This window comes from Vombatus ursinus, unplaced genomic scaffold (genome assembly GCF_900497805.2).
Source record: "Vombatus ursinus unplaced genomic scaffold, bare-nosed wombat genome assembly UNPS02014789.1, whole genome shotgun sequence".
Taxonomy (NCBI): domain Eukaryota; kingdom Metazoa; phylum Chordata; class Mammalia; order Diprotodontia; family Vombatidae; genus Vombatus; species Vombatus ursinus.
The window spans coordinates 7,115,978-7,142,271 of NW_020954567.1; the positions used below are offsets into that span (position 1 = coordinate 7,115,978).

General features: G+C 37.8%; 1 protein-coding gene across 1 annotated transcript; it reads left to right on the forward strand.

The window, feature by feature from the left end:
- TIPRL (TOR signaling pathway regulator) lies at positions 1-23,777 on the forward strand. The gene is made up of 7 exons (XM_027868290.1): positions 1-145; positions 10,198-10,377; positions 11,241-11,340; positions 11,714-11,845; positions 17,116-17,211; positions 19,312-19,374; positions 23,598-23,777. Exons 1-7 carry the CDS (start codon positions 42-44, stop codon positions 23,745-23,747), a joined length of 825 nt encoding a protein of 274 aa, XP_027724091.1. The 5' UTR covers positions 1-41; the 3' UTR covers positions 23,748-23,777.
- Positions 23,778-26,294: the final 2,517 nt, after the last annotated feature.

Here is a 26,294-nt window from a genome sequence, read left to right on the forward strand (position 1 = left end):
GCCGCCGCCGCTCGCGCTGGTTCCGCGCCGCCACCGTGGCTATGATGATCCACGGCTTCCAGAGCAGCCGCCAGGACTTCTCCTTCGGGCCATGGAAGCTGACGGCGGCCAAGACGCACATCATGAAGTCGGCCGATGTGGAGAAGTGAGGTTTGGGGAGGTCCGGGGAGGAGAGGGCGAGGCCGGGAGGCTGGGCGTGGGCGCGGGGATGGGCAGGAGAAGGGAGGGGGCGGCCGTTTTTGGTGCCGCTCCCCGCCCCCGCGGGACCTCGAGGCCGGCCTCGGCGGCTGCTGCAGAACGGCTGGCGGGGCCATGCCCTGGACACCGCGAGGGCGCGTGCGCGGCCGCGGTTTGACAGCCCCCTGCCCCCTGCAGAGCGCTGCGTGTGAAGGATCGCATTGGGCGAGTTCTTGCGGTGCCCAGGGCATTGGCCCTGGAGTGTGGAGCCCCCTGTATGTAAATCCCACTTCAGATGCTAACTCGCTGTGGGGCCTGGGCTAGCTGAGCCTCAATTTCCGCATCTGTAAAACTAGGGGTTTGGATCAGATGTTCTCTAAAAGCTAACCAGTGTCAGAGGCTAGACAAGAACCCGGGTTTTCCATGGATTATAGATGGCAAAGCTCTCCATCTTCTAGCTCTGCATCCAAAATCCACAGAAAACCTGGGTTCTTGTCTAACCGCTGACCCTGACTAGCTGTGCAATCTAGGGCCAGTCTTTTAATCTCTCAGAGCTCGGGGCTACTGTTTAGGATTGCAAATTAGGAGTTCCTAATTTGCATTGATGGGAAGGAGTTTTCACTGGAAGTTCCCTCCCAGAAAAACCTCAAACATCAAAAACACTAACCAAAACCAAACTTTCTTCATAGATAGTATTTCTAGGCTAGTGGTTTCAGGCTACTATTTAAGACTATAAATTAGGAGGAGTTGTCGTATACATTGGTAGGGAGAGTTTTCACAATGGGAGTTCTCTATATTTAAAAAAATCACAGGCCATGACCAAAAACAAAACAATACATCAAAAAATATCAACTCAAAACAAACTTTATTCGTAGATAGCATTTCTCATATAGCCATTATTCACATGTTGCCTTTGACCAAGGACTAGTCATTCAGTCTGTCAGTGCTGATGGTTGGGAATGTAAATTAGGAGTTGTCATGCATTAGTGGAGGAAGTTTTCACACAGGGAGTTACATATACTAGCAAAATTATAGTACATCCTCCCCCTCCCAAAAAAACCCCCCAGAACAACCAACACAAATTTTATTCATAGGCAGTATTTTCTATGCAATTGGAAATGTTGCGAATACATCTCACCAGAAATGAAGCAGGAGGTGGTACCCTTATTTCTAGGTAATATGAGTAGCCAGCCCTCCAGCTAGTTTCTTGAAACAAATCTGGGTATGAGATTCTGAAAGTGAAGTAGACTGTCTTCTTTCTCACATTTTCCCTAGAACATTTCCTTTTTTTCCTACCTTGGCTTCTGCCAACTTGGTTCAAGTGGATATCATTGAGGAAATGATGGAAGATGGGAAAGTAAGGGATAACAGATAACCCAGATGTTCTGTTGATATGTTGAAAATGTAAAAAGGCCTGTTTCATGTAATGTGGTTCTTCTCTGTTGAAGAATTGCATAGGATGAAAAGACATGGATGAGTTTTGGTTCATACCATGAAGGGGGTACTTAATTTAGTATCCATGGGATTACAGATTCATTGAAGTACTGAAATACACATTGGATCCCCCTTCATATAGAATAGTTTGTTTTTTTTTAAATTGCTAGCACCTATCACAGTGTCTTCTAACGTATTAGAGGCTATATTAAATGCTAATTGATGTTTCTTTGCCCTCTCCTAGATATTGAAGCAGCTTTTGATAGATTACAGCTAGGTATTGATTAGATACGATTGGGATAAGATTTAGAGAAATTGTAAGAAGAACAAAATTTTGAGTTGTGTGACATAAAGAGTTTAAGAGACATTGTTTCTGGGTAATTAATCATTTTATTAATTATGTTAGTAGGCAATTAATAAAAGAGGTCAGTGGCACTCTCAAGTGCCAGAGACCTCTCATGGAACCCACCCAATGTTTATATGACCTTAGAAGAAGAGTTAGGTGTTCCTGAGCCTGGAAACCAATTTTGCTTGGTTAACAATGAATTAATATTATAATGAGAGGTGGGCTTATTCTAATGAGGGGCTGGGGGATGTGACTGATCACTCAGTCTTGGACTGAGAGACTGATCTCTTATCCAAACTACCCCCACCTAGAACAATCAGACCTGGCTGACACTGTGGGCTGGATTTCACTGGACTAGAATTTCTTTGCCTTTTGATCAGTTCTGAGTTTTTCCCGTGGGGTGTATCTGCCCAAGATTTCATCTCTTTATCAGCTTGTCCTTCAAAACTGACTGAATAGCCTACAGGGAATGAGGAAATAGAAGGGGGGACAATCTTAATCCTAATTCGGTAATTGGTTATTAATATAGGAGACAAATAATCATTTCTCTCAGTTGTAATGGTCAGGGATCCTTTGGCAGTTTTCATATAGGCTATATCCTTGGGTACAGTAGCAGTTTGATGATCTCAACCACCTTGAATACAACGTAGAACTCAGAAATCTTTTTAGAAACACCTATGAGAATCCAAAATAGCTATCATAGAGCTTATATTCTAAAGTAGCAGTTCTCAGACTCTTTGATCTCAGGACCCTTTTATACTCTTAAAAATTATTGAGGACCTTCCCTCAATAGCTTTTGTTTATGTGAGTTATATCTATTGATTCTTACCGTATTAGTTACTGAGCTAACATTTATGTGCCCGGCATTGTGCTAAGTTCTGGTGATATAATGAAAGGCTTACAAAACAAAGCAAAAACAACCCCTGCTCTTGAAGAGCTCACACTCTAATCAGGTGTACTACATGCAAACAGCTGTTTTCAAACAAGATATATATGGAATACATCAGGTAAGAAAGACTTTTGCAGAAAGTGGGGCTTTAGCTGAGAATTGAAGGAAACTAGATAGTAGAGATAAGGAAGGGGAGGAGAGTATTTCATCTTTGAAGGGATAGTCAGTGAAAATGCTTGGAATCATGAGATGGACTTTCCTCTTTGAGGAAGAAGACCCATGTCATTGGATCTTGAGTGCACATGGAGGGGAGTAAGGTGAAAGAAGACTAGAAAGGGAGAAAAGGGCCAGATTTATGCAGGGTTTTGAATGCCAAACAGGATTCTATAGTTGTTCTGGAGGTAACATTAAATAAACTAGAGTTTATTGAATAGAGGGTTGATATGGTTAGACCCGTGCTTTAATTTGACATCTGCATAGAGGATGAATTGGAAGGGGAGAGAACTGAGGCAGGGACACCAACCGGCAGGCTATTGTAAATAGTCCAGGCAGGAGGTGATAAAAGCCTGCAACAGAGTAGTTGCAATGTCAAAGGAGAAAAGGGGGTGTATAATAGAAATGTTTTGAAGACAGAGATGATAGGATATGGGGAGGTGAGAGTTAGGAGTTTAGGATGATACCTGAGTTTTGAGCCTAGGTGACTGGGAGGATCATGGTACCTTCTCCACTAATAGGGAACTTAAGAGGGGAGGATTTGGGGGGAAAGATAATGAGTTCAGTTTTGGATATACTATATTGAATTTAAGATGTCTATGAGACATCCAGTTCAAGATGTACAATAGTCAGTTGAAGATTTGAGACTCTGGAGGTCAACAGAGATGTTAAGGCTGGATAAGTAGATCTGAGAGTCATCTGCATAGAGATGATAATTGAAATGGGGGGGGAGCTAATGAAATTATCATCTCAAGTATTATAGAAGGAAAAGACAAAGGCAGCCAGCTGGTACAGTGGATAGAATGCTGGCCTGGAGTCAGGAAGATTTATCTTCCTGAGTTCAAATCTGGCCTCAGACACTTACTAGCTATGGGATCCTGGAGAAGTCACTTATGCCTGTTTGCCTCAGTTTCCTTATCTGTAAAATGAGCTAGAGAAGGAAATGGCAAACTACTCCAGTATTTTGCTAAGAAATCCCCAAATCAGGTTACAAAGAGTTGGACATCATTGAAATGACTGATCACCACCACCAACAAAAGATGAGGCCTCCAGATGGATGCTTGGTGAATCCCTTTGGATAAAGGTTATGATGTATACAAAGAACATCTTAGTATTATTTTGAATGTAGTTTGACCTTGAAGACTCCCAGAAATCTCTGGACCACATTTTTCTGTTCCAGGATAAGTGTTTAAAAAATAGTAGGCCACATGGTGAGAAACCTACTTGTGTGCATGCTGTATCAGTTTTTTACAATTACTAAATGAATCAATGCTGCTGTTTTTGTCTTTGCTGGCAGTCAGCTACAGGCAAGTGATTAAGCCTTACTAGTTCATGTGCTAATTTTGTATAAAGCAGTTGGTCATCTAGGTTCCAGCTCTAGAATCTGTTTGCTTTATTTTCAGGAGAACCTCTCAGGCTATCTTATAGAGAACATTTTTTAAAAAAATTTACGGATAACTTTTGTTTGTTCATTGTCTATATTTCCCATTGTATCCTGCCCCCACCCTCTTCTAGAGAGCCATCGAATAAAAAAGAGCAAAAAAAGAAATTCTGTAAAAATTAACCAACATACCAAAAAATCTGATATTATTTGTGGTGTATCCCATGCTTGGTCACTCATATCTGGAAAAAGGGGGAGAAAGAGGTATCTTTTCATACTTTTTCTTTGGCACTGAGTTTGGTCATAATTTGACAGAATTTTTTCATTTGGTTTATTGTTGCTGTTCTTTACATTTACATTGTTGTAGTCATTGTATGTATTGTCTTCTTGGTTCTGCTTGTATCACTTTACATCAGTTCATAGAAGTATTCCCATGCTTCTCTGTATTCATAGTCTTTGTTTCTTAAAGCACAGTAAAATTCCATGACATCCATGTACCACAATTTGTTTAACCATTCTCCAACATCTTTACTTTTTCTACCAAGTTCTAACAAGTTGTGTTGCCTGGTTTTCCATCATTTTGCACAGTTAAAGATGTGAGGAATTGTTGCAAAAGGTAAGATCAATGATATTCTGGCAGGAGAAGAAAAGACAAACTGAAAGCCCAACACAACACTAGAATGCGGCAATAGTCAATAATTGGTAGACATAATTAAGTGCCTGCTGTGTGCAATATGAGGCATATAAATAGCAGAAGGTAGTAGATAGAGATCTTGGAGCAGGAAGTCAGGAGTCAGAACTGGTTTCAAGTCCCACCTCTTCTATATGTTCTCTCTGTGATCCTGGGCAAATCACATAACCTCTCTTAATGCCCAGGAATTCTCTAAGATTGCAAATTGCAAAATAATAAAGAAGTCTTCTCAAGGGCAGTTCCTTATGCCAGTGAAATCACAGATCAGGACAAGTATAAATACAATGTCTCTGTGAGGGGACATAAAGAATAAAGATAAACAAGAATCACCTTATCTTTGGAGTACTGAGAGTAGCAGTTCTTAACTGGGGGTCTGAGAATTTTTTTTTTTAATTTTGATACCTGTTTTAATGTAATTAGATACCTTTGTAATCCCATGAATTTTACTTTATGCATTTAAAAACATTATTCTAAGAAGGGTTCTTTGGGCTTCAGACCTAACAAGATTAAAAACCCTGGGCTTAGAATATACTAGAAGGTGTCTAGGGCTATATCCCAAAGAGATCATACAAATGGGAAAAGGACCCACATGTACAAAAATATTTATAGCAGCTCTTTTTGTGGTGGCAAAGAATTGGAAATTGAGAGGATGCTCATCAATTGGGGAATGGCTGAACAAGTTGTGGTATATGCATGTAATGGAATACTATTGTGCTATTAGAAATGATGAACAGGCTGACTTCAGAAAAACCTGGAATGACTTGTGTGGTCTGATGCTGAGTGAAGTAAGCAGAACCAAGAGAACTTTATACACAATAACAGCCACATTGTACGATGACTAATATTGATAAAGTTAACCCTTCTCAGCAACACAAGGACCTAAGACATCTCCAAAGGCCTCGTGATGGAAAATGCTATCCACACCCAAAGAAAGAACTATGGAATTTGAATGCAGATTGAAGCATACTATTTGCTATTTTTTTCCTCTTCTGTTGAATTTTGTTTCCTCTTTCTGGTGGTTCCTCCTATTGGTTCTAATTTTTACTTACAACATCACTAATGTGAAAATATGTTTAATAGGAATATATATGTATAACCTATATCAGATTGTGCGCCGGTTTGGGGAGAGTGGTGGGGAGGAAGGGGGAGAAAAATTTAAAACTCTAAAGCATATGGAAGGGATTGTTGATAAATCAAAATAAATTAATAAAAAAAAAGAATATACTAGAAGGTGAATGTCATGATATAGGACAATACTTGATGTTCACACTATGGCACTGAGATATTGGGAAGAAGTCAAGTTATATTTAGTATACTTTAAAAAGAATTACTAAGGAAAAGAATTACATAAATATTAATATACAAAAGCTTTGACTCAAGTGGATGTTTCAGTTATTTGGAAAATATATTTCAATGAAAACCTTCTTAGAAGCACCAAACTTGGAGTAAGGAAACCAGGTTGTGAAGTCTGCTTTATTCACTCAATAGTGGTGTGGTCATCACAAGGTCATAGATTTAAAGCTAGAAGGCGTCTTAGAGGCCATCAAGGCTGCTGTCATTTTATAGATGAGGAAAATGAGGTCCCAGGGGTGAAATGACTTGTCCAAGGTCACACAGTGACTGGAGTGTGATTTGAACCCAGACCCTTTTTGGAAAAAAAAAATTAAATTTCAGATCCACATCTCTGTCTCCCCTTGCCTTACACTGATGTGTTCCCCTTCCATTGAGAAAAGGGAGAAAAACAAAACTGTTAGGAACATGTATAATTAAGCAAAACACATTTTTACATTGGCCCTGTACCAAAAAAAAAAAATCTCAACCTGTAGTCACCTATCCTGAGGTAGATAGCATGTTTTATGTCATTTGGAATTGTATTTGGTCATTATGCTTACCGGAGTTCCCCTGTCTTTCAGAGTTGTTTGTCATTACGGTATGGTTGTTGCTGTATGAATTATTCTCCTGACTGTGCTCACTTTACTCTGCAATCAGTACACATGAATTTTGCCATTTTTCTCTGAAACCATTTTTTTCATCATTTCTTACAGAAAAATAGTATTGAACCTAGTTCTCCTTGGCACCAGGTGGTCTAGCTCCCTATCATCTAGGCCATGTTGCATCTCATGGGCAAGTTACCTAACTTCTCAGAGCTTCCTTTTCCTCATCTGTAAAATCGGGATAATGTGTGTGTGTGTGTGTGTGTTTGTGTGTTTGTTAAAGGATTCATAAGATCATAAATTTAGAGCTAGAAGGGACTTTAGAGGCCATTGAGTGTAACCCCCTCATTTGGCAGATGAGAAAACTGAAATGGGTACCATTGAAATATGCCTATGGTTTGTTATTCCTGTCTGTCTAAAAGTAACGTCTTCCAAATGTACATCTCTTTTATTATATCAAGTCAGCCCCTCCCCCCATCACCTTGACTACCATCTGCCCTCAGACCCTAATTGAGATAGCCCAGAATCCTGAATCCAAGAGTCTTGGGAAGAGCAGTGTTCCCTGAACTACCAGACCTACTTCCAGCCCAACCCCCCAAAGCCATCATTGAGGGGAGAAATCATTGTGGAGAAGGGTCCCACCTTCCTCATCACTGCAAGAAATAACTGCTGACTATCTGACACCAGCAGGCCAGTAAGTACAAGAACCCTAGGAACGAAAGCCTTCCCACCTCCTACACTACTGGTCCTTCTTCCAGCCCAGCCCTCATAGTCATCATCCGCAGGGAAGCAGCTCCTGTGGAGAAAGAGCTAGGCATCTCCACTAACTGCCTCGATGAAGTAGCAAGGGACTCTAAGGAGGCCTGAAGCTGCATGTCCCAGGCCAATCAAACCACTCCTGACACCACCGCTACCTTGACTATGATCTACCCTCAAACCCTGATGGAGACAGCTCAGGACCCTGAACTCAACATTAAGAGCTGTGAGACTAACTTTCCAGTTTAGCAGCTGCTGTCATTATCCTCGGAAACAACCTCAGTGGAGATAAAATCTGGCAAGTGTTGAAACCACAGCTTTTGAAGACACAGAAAAGAAAGTTCTTGCCACCAAAGTCCTGTCAGATGTCTAAACATAAGAAACTGATGGGATTTTTATCAGTAGAGAAGACATTAAAGAGAAGCAGTACTATCTTCTTCGTGTACCCTTAGGACCATGGAACTTTTCCATCTGATCTGCAGCTGAAACCTTCCCTATTTGTGGTCTCCCCCATTGGAATGTGAACTCTTTGAAAGGAGGGACTCTTATTTTCTATTTGTGTAGAACATTTTATTTTCAGATCCAATATACTCTCTTACTCTCTTTCCGCCATGCTTAGTACAGTGCTTTGCACATAGTTAATTAATCAATTAACACTTTTTAAATTCATTCATCTTTTACACTTGCTTTTGGGATACATTTCTTAGGTCATACGTTTCATTCTATTTAGACTCATTAAGTAACACCAGAAAAATAACAGTGTTGAAAATTTGGGCCTTTGTTTTATGGAGAAATTTGAAGTCACTGAAAATACTGCATATTTTCCCAAATACTGTTCCTAAGAGTTGGAACTATACAAAGGTGGAATTGGCTTTCTCTTCAGGTATAATGGATTTCACCTTTCTTGAGGTTTTCAAACAAAGGCTGGGTGGCCACCTGTTGGATATGTTGTAGATGGGATTCTTTCACTATGAGTTGAATTAGTTGGATGGACAGAAAGAACGAAATAAGGAAGGAGGAATTTATTAAGTGTCTGCTATGTGCCAGGCACTTTCCTAAGCTCTTTACAAATGTTTCATTTGATGGCCACTCTGATCCCTTCCAACTGTGAGACTGTGATATTTGGGGAATTAGGGAGCCCCTCTACTGAACATTCTACATTACAGTGACAAACACCTTCAGCAAGCATCTCCTTTTTGTCTTCCTCATTTGATTTTAATAATCATAGAGTTCTTGAACAAAGTTATCTCTGGTGATATCTTTCACTAAATCTTGTATGATTTTTAGCATGTATGGGAAGTACCTTGTTGAAAGAGCTCCCTTAAAGTGTTATTTTACTCTACTAATGCTTTTTTACAGTCAACAAACAGGTCATTTATTCTCTGCATCTTTTAGTCAGTTGTATAACTGTAAAGGTGTGGTCTTCTAAAGAAAGTTGTTTGTGGTAGCCTCCCTGATCCCTTTTCCTTATTATGTATATAGATTGTTAGAAACATTTTATAGAAACAGGAAAGTAGGCATATGAATTGGGTTTGTTTTTTATGTTAATGGTGTTCCTGCCTTTTTTTCCCAGGGAGTGTGAGTAGCCTTCTTCTTTCAGATATCATGAGAATTGATCTAGCAAGGCATTTTAATACAGTAAAAAGAGCACAGGCTCCAGAGTCAGAGGACTTAGGTTCAAATTCTGTCTCTTAGGTTTGATACCTGGGTGACCTTGGACAAGTAACTTTACTTCTCTGGACCTCGGTTACCTCAATTAGGTGGTTACACAGGAGGACCTCTGAGGTTCCTTCAAACTCTCAATTTGTGATCTGGTGATCTTTTCAGTGGCCTCAAACTGGTGTTAGCCTTCACAATGAAGTGCTTTCCCCCCTCATTTCTACCTCCTGGCTTCCTTGACTTCCTTCAAGTCCCAACTGAAATCCTACCTTTTGCAGGAAGTCTTTCCTGGTCCCTCCTAATTCTAGGGTCTTCCCTCTGTTGATTATTTCCTATTTATCCTGTAGATGTCTTGTTCGTGCATTATTGTTTGCATGTTATCTCCCTGTTAGATTGTGAACTTCTTGAGAGCAGAAAGTATCTTTGATCTTTCTTTGTATTTCCCAACACTTGGCACAGTGCATGGCACGTGGTAGTGACTGATAAACTTCCTCTGTATATCTTGGTCTGGCCCAATTATTCTTTCTGGTTTTGTTTTCTTTAGTGCAATGCCTTTCCCTTTTAAAAGCATATCCTGGACTGATATTAGAGTTCAAGTATGTATTTTTAATATACATCCTACACAGACTTTTCATCCTTCTATGCAGAATATTATTAAACCAAAAAGGTGGAGGACTAAAAGTAACAAAACAATATATGATTTTTGGCCATATGCAGATTAGCTGATGAGCTCCACATGCCATCTCTTCCTGAAATGATGTTTGGAGACAACGTTTTAAGAATCCAACATGTTTCTGGCTTTGGAATTGAGTTCAATGCGACTGATGCTTTAAAATGTGTAAACAACTACCAGGGAATGCTTAAGGTAGCATGTGCTGAAGAATGGCAAGAGAGCAGGTGAGAAACTGAGTAAAAGGTGGATAAACTGTACAGTAACTGGATTGGGGTATGTTTCATTAGAATCCAGGGTGGGGAACCTGCGACCTCGAGGCCACGTGTGGCCCACTAGGTTCTCAAGTTCGGCCCTTTGACTGAATCCAACTTCCCAGAACAAATCCCCTTAATAAAAGGATTTGTTCTGTAAAACTTGGACTCAGTCAAAAGGCTGTACCCAAGGACCTAGAAGACCACATGTGGCCTTGAGGCCACAGGTTTCTCCACTTCTGGAATAGACAGTGAGTTTTATTAGCTTTTCAGACTTCAGTTGACTCAACTGTGAAATGGAGGCAGCTTTCAAAATCAAAATAAACACTGCTTGAGCTGTACTTATTTCAGGGTTAGTGTCTTTAAATGAAATGTACCTAAATAATTGTGCTTCTCATTTGACCTCAGTGACTATTTTTGAATAACATTGGTACTCGCTTCTTTTGATTCTCATTGAGAATGTAAGTGAGGATTATAGAAATTAAAAGAAAAAGGCCTGCTTTTTACCAGTATTTATTTATTTATTACCTGAAAAGCTCTGTGAATGTAAGTATAAAGGTTGAAAATAAGTGTAAAGTATAGGCCCAATATTCATGCAGTTTGTAGTCTAATTGGACAGATAAGAAGGAATCATGTGTAAAGTTGAATAACTATATGTGATTTCAATAAGTTTGAATTGTTTAGAATGGCCATAGTGGAGTTTACATATTAATAAAGTATGTAGGTGAGTGAGCTGTTTAGTAGAATTTGTAGAATATACTTTGGAAGGATGTTTATATACTTTATCAAGTTTTCTTCTGTCACTGAATACAATCCTTCTCTTTTTGGTCATGGAGGGCGGAAGGTGAACACTCTAAAGAGATTATTAGACCATATGATTGGACCTATACCACAGATTACAAAGGAACATTGCTTGGTGAAGCACTTAAGTTAAAGGTAAATTTAACTCTGTTTTTTTGTGTTGAACTGATTTATCTTGTTTCTTTATATTTAAGGTCACTTACCATATTAAAACAGAGCTTATTCTCTCACCTTTAAATCTCTTTTTGTAATAGTTTATTCATTCTGCTTCTCCTCTGATAATTATTCTGCACTGTGGTGCGGTAACTAGAAAGTTACTGTGATTTTCAGAGTTACCTAGGCAGTGGCAAAGGACATTATCTAATCTTTACTGTCTATCCATGACAGTCAGATAGAGTGCTGTATAACCCTTTTGGACTGATTTTGAGTCAGTGGAACTTGAGGGAGATAGGGAAGGCTGGAAGCATCATAATTGACCTCTCTTAATTTTTAAAAATTTCCTTTCCAGGTTGTGCCTACAGCAGATCATATAGATACAGAGAAATTGAAAGCCAGGGAACAGATTAAATTTTTTGAGGAAGTTCTGTTGTTTGAAGATGAACTTCATGATCATGGAGTTTCAAGCTTAAGTGTGAAAATTGTGAGTATAGTAATCACTTTTGTTTAAGTATGGGAAAACATCCTTGTTAAGTTGATAGAGATGTAAAAATTAAGTCACTGTACATTAAATGTGACATTTTGTGTTTTTAGATTATGCATCATGTGAATAGCAATATAAATAGTGTACATTTGGGAAATTTTTATGTCATATTGATGACTTTGATTATCTGTATGTAAATACCTAACATGTTTTTGTAGTCTGTCCATTACTGAACTTGGAGAAAATCTCAGATAGCTTACACTCTTCAATACATTTTGATATCTGGATATATCTGTTACTGAATGTAGGGTCTTATGTCTGTAAGACAGTGATGGCAATGCACTTGTGTACAAAGGCATCAAACGCTCCTTCATCCTTCCACATTCTGTCTGCAGACGTAGAAATGAGCAGCAGAGAGGGAGGGACCCAGACTTCCTCCCTTCTTTCTGGTAGCAACTAGTGGTTGGTAAGTGGAATTACAAATGATTTCTTACAGCATTTTAGTTGAACGTCTTTGAATGTAGCTTTCTAATTTTTACTATTTATTTGTAAATCTATTTTATGTTCCCTTATAATGTTAGCTTCCTAAATGTATCTTATTTCATCTCTCTTCCCAGCATCTAGCCCAATGCTTTACACATGATGAATAATAAATATTTGTGGACTTGAGTTGCATGTTAAAAGTCAGCTACTTTGGAGCTTTTCTAAGCTTAAAGCCTAATGTTGTACTCATTTTTGGTGTACTGCTTTTTGGGTGTTCTCAGGTATGATTGTAGAGTATTAAGTTTGATATGCCTTTCCAGGTAAGCTACAGGAAAAAGGGTAAACTTCTCTAGGAATGCTGAGTCTTTTCTTTTAAGATGGAGTTTTAGGAATCAGATTGGGCCATGCTACCTCAGAGGGACTGAGCCATGAGACAGAACAGCAAAATCTGGACTCTGCCCTCCTACCTCACTTTCCCCTTGATCAAATACGGAAATCCTGTTTGGGTTATAAGGACCACTTCAAATATGATTTTGACCATAGGAACTTCCTGATGACTCTGTCAAGAAGAAATCTTTCATGGTTATAAGACAATAACTATTTGTGCTCCCTTGCATAGTCTTATTTCTATACATGACCTATTTCCCAATGCTAGATAGAGAATAATCACCAATATTTACATAGGTGCTTTAAAACTTAAAAGGTATTTTATGGACTCCCAAATATGAGCCTTACAAAAACCCTGAAAGGTGGATATGAAAGGCACTATACTGTGTTTACAGATGAGGAAACTAAAGTACAAAGATGCTAAGGGACTTGCCTACAGTCACACAGCTAGTAAAATATAAAAAGTGAAATTTGAACCAAGGGCAGCCCTGTTTCTAATGTCTCCCCTCCCCAGTCCATCTACTACAGAACTGACAAATTGATACTCCTCACATATAGCTCTACTCATGCCATTCCCCTGGTCAGGGTCTTCAGTGGCTACTTATTATTTTTAGGATAAATTACACAAAATCTTCAGCCTGAAAGCCTTACAGTTCTAGTTCCCAACACATGCAGGTGGAAGTGGAGCCACAATGGCATAATACAGGCAGCAGCCAGCTGAATTTTCCCAATATTCCCCTCCAAACAAATTTAAAATAACTCCTCAAATCAAATTTTGGAGTGGCAGAGCCAGCAAAAGGTCAGAGTTAGACATTTTTTCAACCTAAGACAAGTTAGGAGGTCTGTAGGAGAGTTCTATGACATTAGGATGGTAGTCAGCCTGGAGCGTGGCAGGAATACCAGCAGTGGGCCTTGGAGATGCTGTGATAGTGGCGGCAACAGCAGCTTCAGGAGTTCTCAGCCCAGAGACAGTAAGGGTATGGGACAACTGGTCAAGAAGAGAATCCAGGGGACTCTTTGCTGGCATTGGGTGCAGCTGGTGCTGATTGGCAACTTTATTGCCCATAAGCAGTTCTGGGTCATAATTCCAGGGTAGGAAAGAGTGCCTGTGGTTGATCACAAGGAAGCAGAGGCCCTGGTCACATTCCAAGATGGAGAAAAGTGCTAGTGCTTGTGGCTGCAGGAGAACAAAGGTCCTGATCACAATTCTAGGGCCAGGAGGAGTACTACAGCTTGTGGCTGCAGGGAAACAAGGGTCTTTCCTGGGTAGAGACTAAAGTGTAGACCAGGAGAGCAGTGACCACGCTTACTGGATCATTCCACTTCGGAATCATCAAAAACTTTTAGACCCTCAGAACTAGCTCAGAAAAGAATGGCACAAAAAAGCTAGAAGCTTAGAACAGTGCCTCCACAACCCCAAGTGAGCAAAGCCCAACTTTAACATAAGAGTTCAATGTGAAGAAATAGACTGGAAAAATGAGCAAACAACATAAAAAGAACTTGACAATTAAAAGCTACCACAGTGGCAAGGAAGACCAAGACACAAACTCCAAAGAAGATAACAATGTGAAAACCCCTACAACTAAAGCCTCAGAGAAAAATGCTGATTGGACACAAGCCCAACAAGATTCTTGGAAGAGTTAAAGAAAGAGATAAGAATGGTAGAGGAAAATTTGGGAAAAGAAATGAGAGTGATGCAAGAAAATTATGAAAAGAGAATTTGCAGCTTGGTAAAAGAAACACAAAATATACTGAAGAAAATAGCACCTTAAAAAACAAAGAGTTGACCTAGTGGTAAAATAGGCATAAAAATTTACTGAAGACAAGTACTCCTTAAAAAGAATTAGCCAAATGGAAAAAAGAGATACAAAAGCCCACCGAAGAAAATAATTGCTTAAATATTAGAATTAAGCAAGTGGAAGCTAAAGACTCCAGGACACATCAAGAAACAATATACAATTAGTAATCATAACGGTGAGTGTGAATGGGATGAGCTCACCCATAAAACAAAAGAAGGTAGCAGAATGGTTTAGCAACCAAGAGACCCAATATACAAGAGACACACTTGAAACAAAAAGACACACAGAGTTAAAATAAAGGGCTGAAGCAGAATCTGTTATGCTTCAGCTGAAGTAAAAAAAAAAAAGCCGGGGTAAAATGATGATTTCAGCAAAAGCAAAAGTGAAAATAGAAAAGGAGATAAACAGGAAAACTACATTTTACTAATAGACACCATAAACAGTGAAGTAATTTTAAAAAAATTTTACAGCAAGTTTATCTAGTAAAGGCCTTGTTACTTAAATATATAGGGAACTGAGTCATATTTATAAAAATAAGAGCCATTCCTTAAGTAACAAATGGTCAAAGGATATGAACAAGCAGTTTTCAAAAGAAACTAAAACTACTTACAGTTATATGAAAAAAAATTCTCTAAATCACTATTAATTAGAGAAATGCAAATTAAAACAATTCTTTGGTACACCCTCACACCTATTAGAAATGACAAATGTTGGAGGGGATGAGGAAAAATAGGTACATTCATATACTATTAGTGAGCTTGTCAATTGGTCCAGTCATTCTGAAGAACTATTTGGAACTATGCCCAAAGAACAATAAAACTCTTCATTCCCTTTGGCCCAGCAATACTAGGTCTGTACCCCCAGGAGATCAAAGAAAAAGGAAAAGACCCTCTGTGTGCAAAAAAAAATTACAGCAGCTCTTTTTGTGGAGGCAAAGAATTGGAAATTGAGGGGATGCTCATCACTTGGGAAATGGCTGAACAAGTTGCAGTATATGATTGTGATGGAATACTATTGTGCTATAAGAAACGACGAGGAGGGTGGTTTCAGGGGAAAAAAAATGGTAAGGAGACCTATATGAACTGAAGCAAAGTAAAGTGTTGGGAGATCATTGTGCACAGTGACAGCAATGTTGTAATGATGATCAACTGTGAAAGACTTGGCTACTCTGATCAGCAGTAATCTAAGACAATTCCAAGTGACTCATGATGACACCTCCAGAGAGACAACTGATGAAGTGAGTGCAAATTGAAGTATCATTTTCTTGCTTTTTTGGCAAAGTGACTAATGTGGAAATATGTTTTATATGATTCTACATGTATAATTGATATAATTTTGTTTGCATTCTCAGTCATTGGGAGAGGGGTGGGAGGAAGGTAAAGAATTTAGAACTCAAAATTTTAAAAGAAAAGAATGTTAAAAAATAAATAGTTTTGAAAAATGAATTTTTTAAAAAGCTATTTTATAAAAGTGGGGGAGGCAGACATTCAGATGATGTTAGAAAGGTTAGGTAATGGAGGTTGGAGACCAAGTTGTATCTTTGGCACTATACAAATACTATCAGACATGATAAAGCTCAGAATGAATTAATGCTGGTGAGGAAACATAAGGTTAATAGAAAGGATTTTTAAACACTGTGTTGGGAAAAGAAGAGGATCAAAGATGACTTCTGAGATTTTGTGATTGAGTGATTCACTGAGGAATTTGGCATTAGCAGTTCTCCAAAGCAACTGAACCAGCAAGGTTGGACCTTTATTTCTCTTCGATTTTCATTATCCTAGACAAGTATATTCTTTTCCATAACATACTTGGTTTACTTTGGTGAATTTAAGAATTTTCTTATGTACTCCAAATGAAGTAGATTAGATAGCATTGATCCTATGCACAGTTAGGTCAACCTTTGGCTGTATAAAGTTGTGCCTACTCAGTGGTATTAAGCTAAGAGTTCTGGGTCTCATGTCTGGTATATCTAATTATGTTACAGAAGTGGATAGCAGTCAGAGATGACTAGTGATGCATTTTTTTTGTATTAATATGTGGTGATCTGAAGAGTTTTCATGCTTAAATGTTCCTGTCATAAGGATTTTGAAAATTAGAATAAAAATATCCTTAAGTCTTTTAAAAAAAAAAAGGAGTTATACAGGGGACCCCAAAAGCTTTAATGAAGTTTTAAGCTATTAAAGCTTAAAACCATGCTAAGACTTTGTGGGTCCCTGTGTCACTGTTTTTCCCAAGTTTTAAAGCATCTTTTTATTTTCATCTTATTTTTAATATCTTTGTGATATAACATTTGACAGATCAGGAAGCTAAGGCACAGAGTGGTTGTAATTTGAACAAGGTTAAATGGTTGGTGTTAGGATTAGGGTCTTCCAACTCTGGGTTCAGCATTCTTTTCATTAAATCCTCACCACCACTATCTATAAAGAGGATTGTAAGAAAAACATTTTTTATACTGTGAAGTGGTATAGATTAATGTGAGCTCGTTTAAAATTCACTTACTACTACCATTGACAAAGTGTGCCATAACTTGAGAAGCATGGCTCGTAGAAAAGCTCAATTTTTGATAAAATAAACAGCAGTGTACTTTCTTTTTTCTTTCAGAGAGTGATGCCTTCTAGCTTTTTCCTGCTGTTGAGATTTTTCTTAAGAATTGATGGTGTGCTCATCAGGATGAATGACACAAGGCTTTACCATGAGGTATCTATTTCTTACACCTTGTACTCTGGTAGTATTAGAATGAAAATTTGAGTAGTTTGAAATTAATTGTTTTAAGTACTGTGCTAATCTTTCTTAATTATCAAGGTATGTTTTATGAAGTTTTCTGTTGTATTTACTGTTATTGAAGCATTGAATCTTCTTTTAGTTTAAAAATCTAATAGAACTTTCTCCAAGTATGGGGTTGTATATAATGGCAAAGTTAGGTGGGATTCACATCTTTTGGATTTTGCATATGCTCATTCTGTGCTTAGGAAGAGAGATAGCTTGGAGTAGTGGATAAAGAGCTGGCCTTAGTCAGGAAAACCTACTGTCCAGTCCTGTTTCTGAAAGGTAATGGCTCTGTGACCCCAAATCAATTACTTAATCTCCTAGTACACTAGGAAACTAAGATTATAAATGGCAAAGCAGGCATCTCTCTGCATTAGGCCAATGTAATCACAGGGCTAATTCCCACCCAACTCCACAGAGTGATTAAGGTGCAAGTCAGTGAAATCTTTTTATCTGTCTGTATAATGAATACAAATTTGTCCTGATTTTGGAATTATGGACCACATGCCATTTTGAAATTTTATTTTAGAAGTTTTATAGTTAATGCTTGTGCTGTATAATTATAATGACCAGCTTGGTCTCAGAGAGGAGATGAGAAAAATCAGTTCTGTCCCTTTTTTGTAGAGGTAGAGGGCTATGATTGTAGAATATTGAATATACTGTCAGATACAGATGGTAGGTTGCTTGGATTTGCTTTTTCCCCCCGTTCTCTTTTAAATCTCTTTAACAAGAGATGGCTCATTAGGTAAGGAAGGAGGCAGGGCTATTTTGGGAATAAATCTAGTGTAAAAACAAGGGCTATCATAATATTAAGAAACATCTTCCACAAAAATTTAATGGTTCTAAAATTCTTAGCCATGCTGTAGAAAAGTAAACTCTGCAAAATCACTTTTTAAGTTAAGCACTTTTAAAAAACTGAGGCAAGGCAGAAGTTAAATGTCTAAAGATACTTTTTAAAAAGATACTGATAGTGTTCATCTTAGGTTATATAAGTGTTTATTAATTGCGTTTATCTTTGGTTCCTAAATCAGTAGCTCCATAGCAATCTTAAATTTTCTTAATGGAATTTGAACTTCAGATTTGTGGTCATGTTATATGCTAATTAAAATTTTCTGTGAGTTGGAATTCCCTTTTCTTAAAGACTTGGGATGATTACGTAGAGGTTATTTCTTCTTGAAATAAAGAGATGTATCCATCAGTTTAAAAAAAAAACCAGTTTGGTCCCTTCCTCCCAACCCTTCCCCCCACTCCTCCACCCCCTACAAATCAGAAGCACGCAGTGTGCACGTCAACACAGACACAAAACAGAACTCCAGAACAACATTCTGATTGATACTGAGAATGTGGTATATTTTTCTGCCTAAAAAACAGACATCTTTCCTCTTCTTGGAAAGAGTTTCATTCAGAAATAAAATTATAGTTTATTTAAGTAAGCACTTTAAAGCCTTTGTTAAGAAAGTCTTAACTGTTAAGGGAAAACTGAGGTCTAGAAGCATCTTGTGATATGTCACACAATAAGTCTGTATTGGAAATGGGGGAAGAGGAAAAATTGTTAAAGTTCTTTGGATCCCAGATAATTGTTTATGTAGATGATGAAAAGATCTCTCACAGTTTTAAGATTTAGGAGTAATATTTGGTTTTTTTTTAGTCCACCATTTAAGAAAGTGTACTACCAACTCCTGATTGAGGCAGAATAACGTCCTTTGAATTTATCATTTACATATATTAAGTTGATACTATTTCTTCATTACAGTGGTTTTGATGATTCACTGTTTGGGTTGCCCCTACATATTTGCTTACATTTGTGCATATGGTTCTTTTGTGATGTCGATTACTGAACTAGAATTGATAACTCATATTCTTTGGGTTAAAAAAGATAAATAGAAGTCATGATCTTTTTACAAAGCAAGTTGCCATTGTCAGGCTATATATTTCTTTCATAACTTGTTAAAAAATTAATGTATATGTGTAACACATAAAAGCAGACTTACAAATCAGTACAATCAAATATTGTCTTTTTATTTTTAATAGGCTGACAAGACTTATATGTTAAGAGAATACACTTCAAGAGAGAGCAAAATAGCAAATTTAATGGTATTGTATCTAAACTTCATTTTTAGAAATCTAATTTTAATGTTTCATGTTAAGTACTATAAACTACCATAGCATGTTTTCTTTGGAATCGGAATATTGATTTCGTCATCCTTAATTTCATCCATGCACCTGAACTTAGTGTTATTGTTGTTCAGTTGTTCGATCTTGTCTGACTCTTTGTGACCCCAAGCCCTTCTCTCCTCCACTATCTCCCAAAGTCTGTCCAAGCTCATGTTTGTTGCTTCCATGAAAACTATCTATGTCATCCTCTGCCATTCCCTTTTCCTTTTGCCTTCAGTCTTTCCCAACATCAAGAGTCCTTTCCAGTGAGTCCTGTCTTCTCATTATGTGGTGAAAGTATTTAAGTTTCAACTTCAGCATTTGACCTTCTCATGAATAGTCTGAATTAATTTCTTTAAGTATTGACTTGTTTGATCTCTTTGCTGTCCAAGAGACTCTCAAAAGTCTTCTCCAGCTCCGCAATTCAAAAGTGTCAGCTTTTCTTATAGCCCAGCTCTTAAAACCATACATTGCTACTGGAAAAACCATAGTTTTGACTATATGGACTTTTGTTGGCAAGGTGATGTCTCTGCTTTTTAATGTGCTGTCCAGATTTGCCATAGCTTTCCTTCCAAGGAGCAAGCATCTTTTCATTTCATGGCTGTAGTCACTGTCTCCAGTGGTCTCTGAATCCAAGAATGTAAAATCTGACACTGCTTTCATTTCTTCTCCCTCTATTTGCCAGGAAGTGATGGCATTAGTTGCCAAGATCTTAGTTTTTTGTTAAGCTTCCAGCCAGCTCTTATATTCTCCTCTTTCACTCTCATCAAAAGGCTTAATTCTTCTTCATTTTCTGCTATCTGAGTGGTATCGTCTGCATATCTGAGACTGTTCGTATTTCTCCTGGCAAACTTGATTCCAGCTTTTGATTCATCCAGCCTGGCATTTTGCATGACATACTTTGCACATAAGTTAAATAAATAAGGTGACAAAATACAGCCTTGTTGTATGCCAGTCAGTTGTTCCGTGTTTGGTTCTAACTATTGCTTCTTTGCCCACATACAGTTTCCTCAGGAGACAAATAAGATGATCTGGTACTTCTATCTCTTTGAGGACTTGCCACATTTTGTTGTTATCCACATAGTCACAGGCTTTAGTTAATGAAGCAGGAGTAGATTTTTTCTGGAACTCTCTCGCTTTCTCTATAATTCAGTGAATGTTGGCACTTTGGTTCCTCTGCCTCTTTGAAAACCAGCCTGCTCTTCTGGTAATTCTTGGTTCACATATTGCTGAAACCTGCCTTGCATAATCTTAAGTGTAACCTTGCCGATGTGTAAAGTGAGAATAATTGTTTGGTAATAATGAACATTGTTTGGTATTGCCCTTCTTTAGGACCGGGATGTAAACTGATCTTTTCCAATTTGGTCGCCACTGTTGAGTTTCCAATTTGCTGGCATATTGAGTGCACCACTTTAACAGGATCATCTTTTAGGGTTTTAAATAGGTCTTCTGGAATGCCATCACCTCCACTAGCCTTATTGTTAGCAATGTTTCCTAAAGCCCACTTGACTTCATTCTCCAGGATGTCTGGCTCTAGATCAGTAACCACAGGATCATGGTTATTGTTGATGTTAAGATCTTTCTTGAATAGTTCCTGTATATTCTTGCCACTTCTTCTTAATCTCTTTTGCTTCTGTTAAGTCCCTGCCCATTTTTTGTCTTTAATCATGCCAGTTTTTGTCTTTAATCATGCCCATTTTTGCATAAGATGTTCTCTTGCTGTTTCTTGAAGAGATCTCTTGTCTTTTCCATTGTATTGTTTTCATCTATTTCTTTGCATTGCTAATTTAAGGAAATCTTCTCTCTCCTTACTGTTCTCTGTAATTCTGCCTTCAGTTGAGTATATCTTTCCCTTTCTCCTTTCCCTTTCACTTTCCTTCTTTCCTCAGCTGTTTGTAAAGTCTCATCAGATAGCCATTTTGCTTTCTTACCTTTTTCTTTGTGATGATTTTTGTTGCTGCCTCATATACAATATTGCAAACCTCTGTCCATAGTTCTTGGGGCACTCTATCTACCAGATCTAATCCCTTCAGTCTATTCATCACCCTCTACTTCACATTCATAAGGGATATTATTTAGGTCATACCTATACAGTCTGATGGCTTTCTCTGCTTTCTTCATTTTAAATCTGAATTTTGCAATAAGAAGCTTATGATATGAGCCCCAGTCAGCTCCAGACCTTATTTTAACTGACTGTATAGAGCTTCTCCACCTTTGGTTGCAAAGTATATGATCAGTCTGATTTCTTTATTGACCATATGGTGATGTCCATGTATAGTGTCATCTTTTGAGTTGTTGAAAAAGAGTATTTGCTGTGACCAGCAAGTTATCTTAACAAAATTCTGTTAGTTTCTGCCCAGCTTCATTTCGAACTCCAAGGTCAAACTTGCCTGTGATTCCAATTACCTTTTGATTTCCTGTGTTAGCATTCCAAACCTCTATTATGAATGTGATGTCTTTATTTAGTGCTATTTTTAGAAGATGTTGTAAGTCTTCATAGAACTGATCAACTTCAGATTCTTCAGCATTAGTGATTGGAGCATAGACTTGTTAGTACTGTAATGTTGAATGGTTTGCCTTGGGTTCAAACATATCATTCTGTTATTTTGGAGATTATACCCCAGTACTGCTTTTCTCACCCTTTTTTGACTATGAGGGCTAATCCATTTCTTCTAAGGGATTCTTGCCTACAGTAGTATATGTAGTGATTACCTGAATTAAATTCACCCATTCCCATCCATTTAAGTTCATTTACACCCAAGATGTTGATATTTAATTTTTCCATTTCCTATTTGACCACATCCAACTCACCTTGGTTCATAGATCTTACATTCCAGGTTCCTATGTGATGTTGATCGTTATGGCATTGGACTTTCTTTTTGTCTCTAGACACATCTGCAGCTCGGCTTCCTTTTGGCTTTGACCCAGCTGCTTCATTAGTACTGGAGCTACATGTAGTTGTCCTCTACTCTCCCCCAATAGAGTGTTGGACACCTTCTGACCTGAGGGGCTCACCTTGTGATGTCATCATATCTCCCCTCCCTGATCACTGCCTTGTCATGATGGAGGGATTTGTGTAGTTCAGTGAAACTGTGAACTATGCTGTGCATGGTTACCCAAGACAGACAGGTTGTATTAGAGAGTTCTGACAAAGGTGATCCACTGGAGAAAGAAATGGCAAACTATTTCAGTATCTTTGCCAAGAAAATCCCGTAGATAGTAAAATGGTAAAAGATAAGACCAACAACACTCTTTACACATACACATACTTTCTTGAGGGACCGATATAAAATAGAACACCATGCATAGATTTGGGAGTTAGAAGGGACCACATATCATTTGGTCCAACTCCCATGTTTTTTTTACACTTGAGGATAGTGATACCCAGAGATAAAGTCTCTTTTCTAGTGCTGCAGATTTGGGAAATTACTTATCAAGGACCAGAATGCAGGTTTTCCAACTTTCAGAGGAGTGCTTTTACTGCCCCAGCAAGCTGCCTACTATGTTCTCTTTCCACCAAACCTTAAACAACATAATCACACTTAATAAGAATGGTTAATTCCATGTCCCAAATGCTATCCTATAGACATAATTTAATTAATAATTATTCCACTGTGACCTGATAACAGTACCCTTAGACCTATTACCTTGAGTTATTAAAGGAGGATAATCCACACAAGTGACTTGAAACAGGAGTCTATTAAATTTGACTATATTAAAATCCAAATTTGTATTCTGTAACACTGTAGAGATTTGGAAGAATCATTTGGATTTTGTTTTGTGTTATACATCATTAGTTGAAATCAAACAGAAAACTAGGAAATTAAGACCCAGAAGTCATATGATGATTTGGGGAATTAACTGTATGGGATGGTACAAATTAAGCACAGCATCTTGTAAATACCAAGTGAATATTAGTAAATTCGTTGAATTAAATTTAATGCAATGTAGTGATGCCATTTGAGGAAAATGTTTAATAGCAAAGCTTGCAGTATCAGAGCATCTCTAATAGTGTTGTAAAACAAGTTCATCTCATTTTCTGGAATCTGGTATGTATATTTAGGATTACAAATGCTTTAACAAATGCCTTAAAGTAAATATATTTATGAGTGTACTGTAAAAATGATATGTAAGAAAACTAATCCAGTTTATTTGTGTCCTAGCATGTACCACCAGCCCTCTTTACAGAGCCTAATGAAATATCACAATACCTACCTGTAAAGGAGGCAGTCTGTGAGAAGCTGGAGTTTCCAGAAAGAATGGATCTCAACCTTGTGGCAACACAGGAAAATACATGCATGAAATCTAAATAAAATGTCATACAACATGAGCTCTCTGTGGAACCCTCACTGGAGATGACTGCTTTTTGGGGTGTCCGGGGAGGGCTGTCTAAGAGACAATGAGCTGCCTTTCCTTGTGTCCAGATTTTCTGTAGCCTTAAAGGAAAGAAAATGAAGGCTTGATGAAGGCAGGTTCTATACAATCTGCTGTTCATATCACCTGTCCATATCTATCCATATCTAAAATTAATGGGAGACTAAATTGAACTAAGATTTTCAGTTGTTATCGAATGGGACCTCAGCAGTACATATTTGTTCTAAAGAGCAATCAGAGGCAGTGGGCATGTAATTACCACAAATGTTGTTTTGCATGAAGAGATTAATTAAATGAACCAAATCTAGTAGTTCTTTTCTACTTTGATAGGATTCCTGGAAAATGAAAGATTGTGCATTTTGATAGCTTTTCAATTTTAACTTTGCAGAAAAATGATGATAAAAGGCACTGCTGGAAAGAAGTGACTTGAGTTCAGAAGTTAATCTCACATTTCATATTCACAGAATAAGTTTATATTTTGCCTTCAAAAAACATGTTTAATGGGCTTTTAAGGCAAAATGTTCATAATTAGAACTAAAAAATTTATTTCCAGAATTTCATGCTAGTTCATCTATTAAAACAATGATTAATAGCTCATGTCCCCCAGCTGTGACTCCTCACTGACAGGTGTACTGGTATTACAACTAGTTTTTGACCAACATCTTGCAAAGGCAGGTGCCTTATTTTTGGTTTTATTGTACTGATGGTTTTGTACTTCTTCCTTACATAACATCTTAGTGTGAATAAATATGTTGAAGTTGGTGTCAGTACTGAGAAGTTTTAGGTGTATATCTATCTATTGGATCTGGTGGTTGTTGTTGTTTATCCTTCATTTTCGAAGAGAATCAGGAAGGTGATTCCATGACTTGCAAGTGAATTAGATTTAAGTGAGAGGGTTGGGCAAAGTCTCCAGCCTCACTTTCTCCTCCAGAGCCATCTGGGTCCAGTGGCAAGATATAGGTCAGGATGACTGGAGATGGCCCCACATTGGATCTGGTATTGCGGAGAAATATATTATATATTAAGCCCCGAAGCTACATTTGTTTTCCATAAAATATTGGAGGTCAGCATGGGAAAGGGGTAAGAAAATGAGGGGGAAATATTTTTAAAATAAAACCTAGTTTTTATATTTAAATTTTCAAGTTTCTAGTATACCAGGAGAGGTGACTCAATAAAAAGGAATAAACTTAGGACCCATGGAAAAAATACTGGATAACTTTACAGTGAAGTGCAAAAATCAGTTTTATATATATAGTGGTCTTTTAAACATTTTATAGGGTTTGGGTTTTTTTTGGGGGGGGGCCTGTCTACATATTGCATGTAAAGCAGAAAATGATTACTTTAGCATTGGGTAAGAGATTTATTGAAGCAATTGGATTTTTTGTTATCTTTTTTAAAAGGAAGTAACTTTTTGTTTTAGTTAGGAGAAGTTGTTTCATCCTTACCTTCCCCTGAAGGACAGATCACTAAATGGTCTTATGAACATTTTAAAAAATAATATGCAACTCTTTTGCTTCACTCTTTGGGAAGGTTTTAGAGGTGGTAGGGTGTTAAGTTTATCTGTGAAAATCTTGGCTGAAAGAATCTATACCAAAGGGCCTATGTCCTACCTAAGAAACTGTAGTTAAACCAGAAGGACCTGGACGCTCTTAGTCTCATTCTCATCTTACCTGTTGTCTCACAGAATGGTGCTGTTGTGAACCATCCAGAAAGTTAACCTTATTAGACAAGTTTAATCATAACCAGTTAAGGAAATCCTCTACTTTTTACTGTATCACCTCAAGGCAGATGGATGAAGACAGAATTTAATCTGCTTTGGGAGAATTCATTGCATGTTTACTGGATATCCATCTGTTCTTGTTTGAAAGTGTATGCTTTCTATTTAGGCAGGAAAGTGTGTATACTGTATGTGACTACCTAATTAAAACGATTTTGTTTGCCATGTTATTTTGAATGGAAAAGACTCCTTATCCAAACAAGTTGCAAGATAGTAGACTATAACAGCTAAAAAGGACTGTACGTCAGTGAGGATGTCCAGCCTGGACCATCTGCCCCCTTTTTTCCTTTGTGGATGTATTGGTGTCAAGGCCAGTCCCTTATTTCCTGTTTTGAGTATCTAATGAAAGATATTGTAGGGAATAAAAATAATTGATTACATTTGGGGGGAGGGCTCCTGTTGAAGGGTAAGTATGTTTCTGAATACTTCACAACCAATCCACTACAGTATTACTATATAAAATATGTATGAGACAACTTGTCCATTGTGATATGCCATGTCGTTTTGTATCATTTTGTTTTGTAAGTGAAGAATAAACAAGGAATTACTGGCCTATGCTAGGGCTGGTTTCTTTTTGTGTGTGTGTGTGTGTGTGTGTGGTGCTAGAATTTGTGGTTTGTGTTTTTTCCTTTTCATATTTTGTGATGTAAATACAGATTTATTGGTTACATGTAAATCATCAGAACTATCTAAAAATGAAAGTACACTA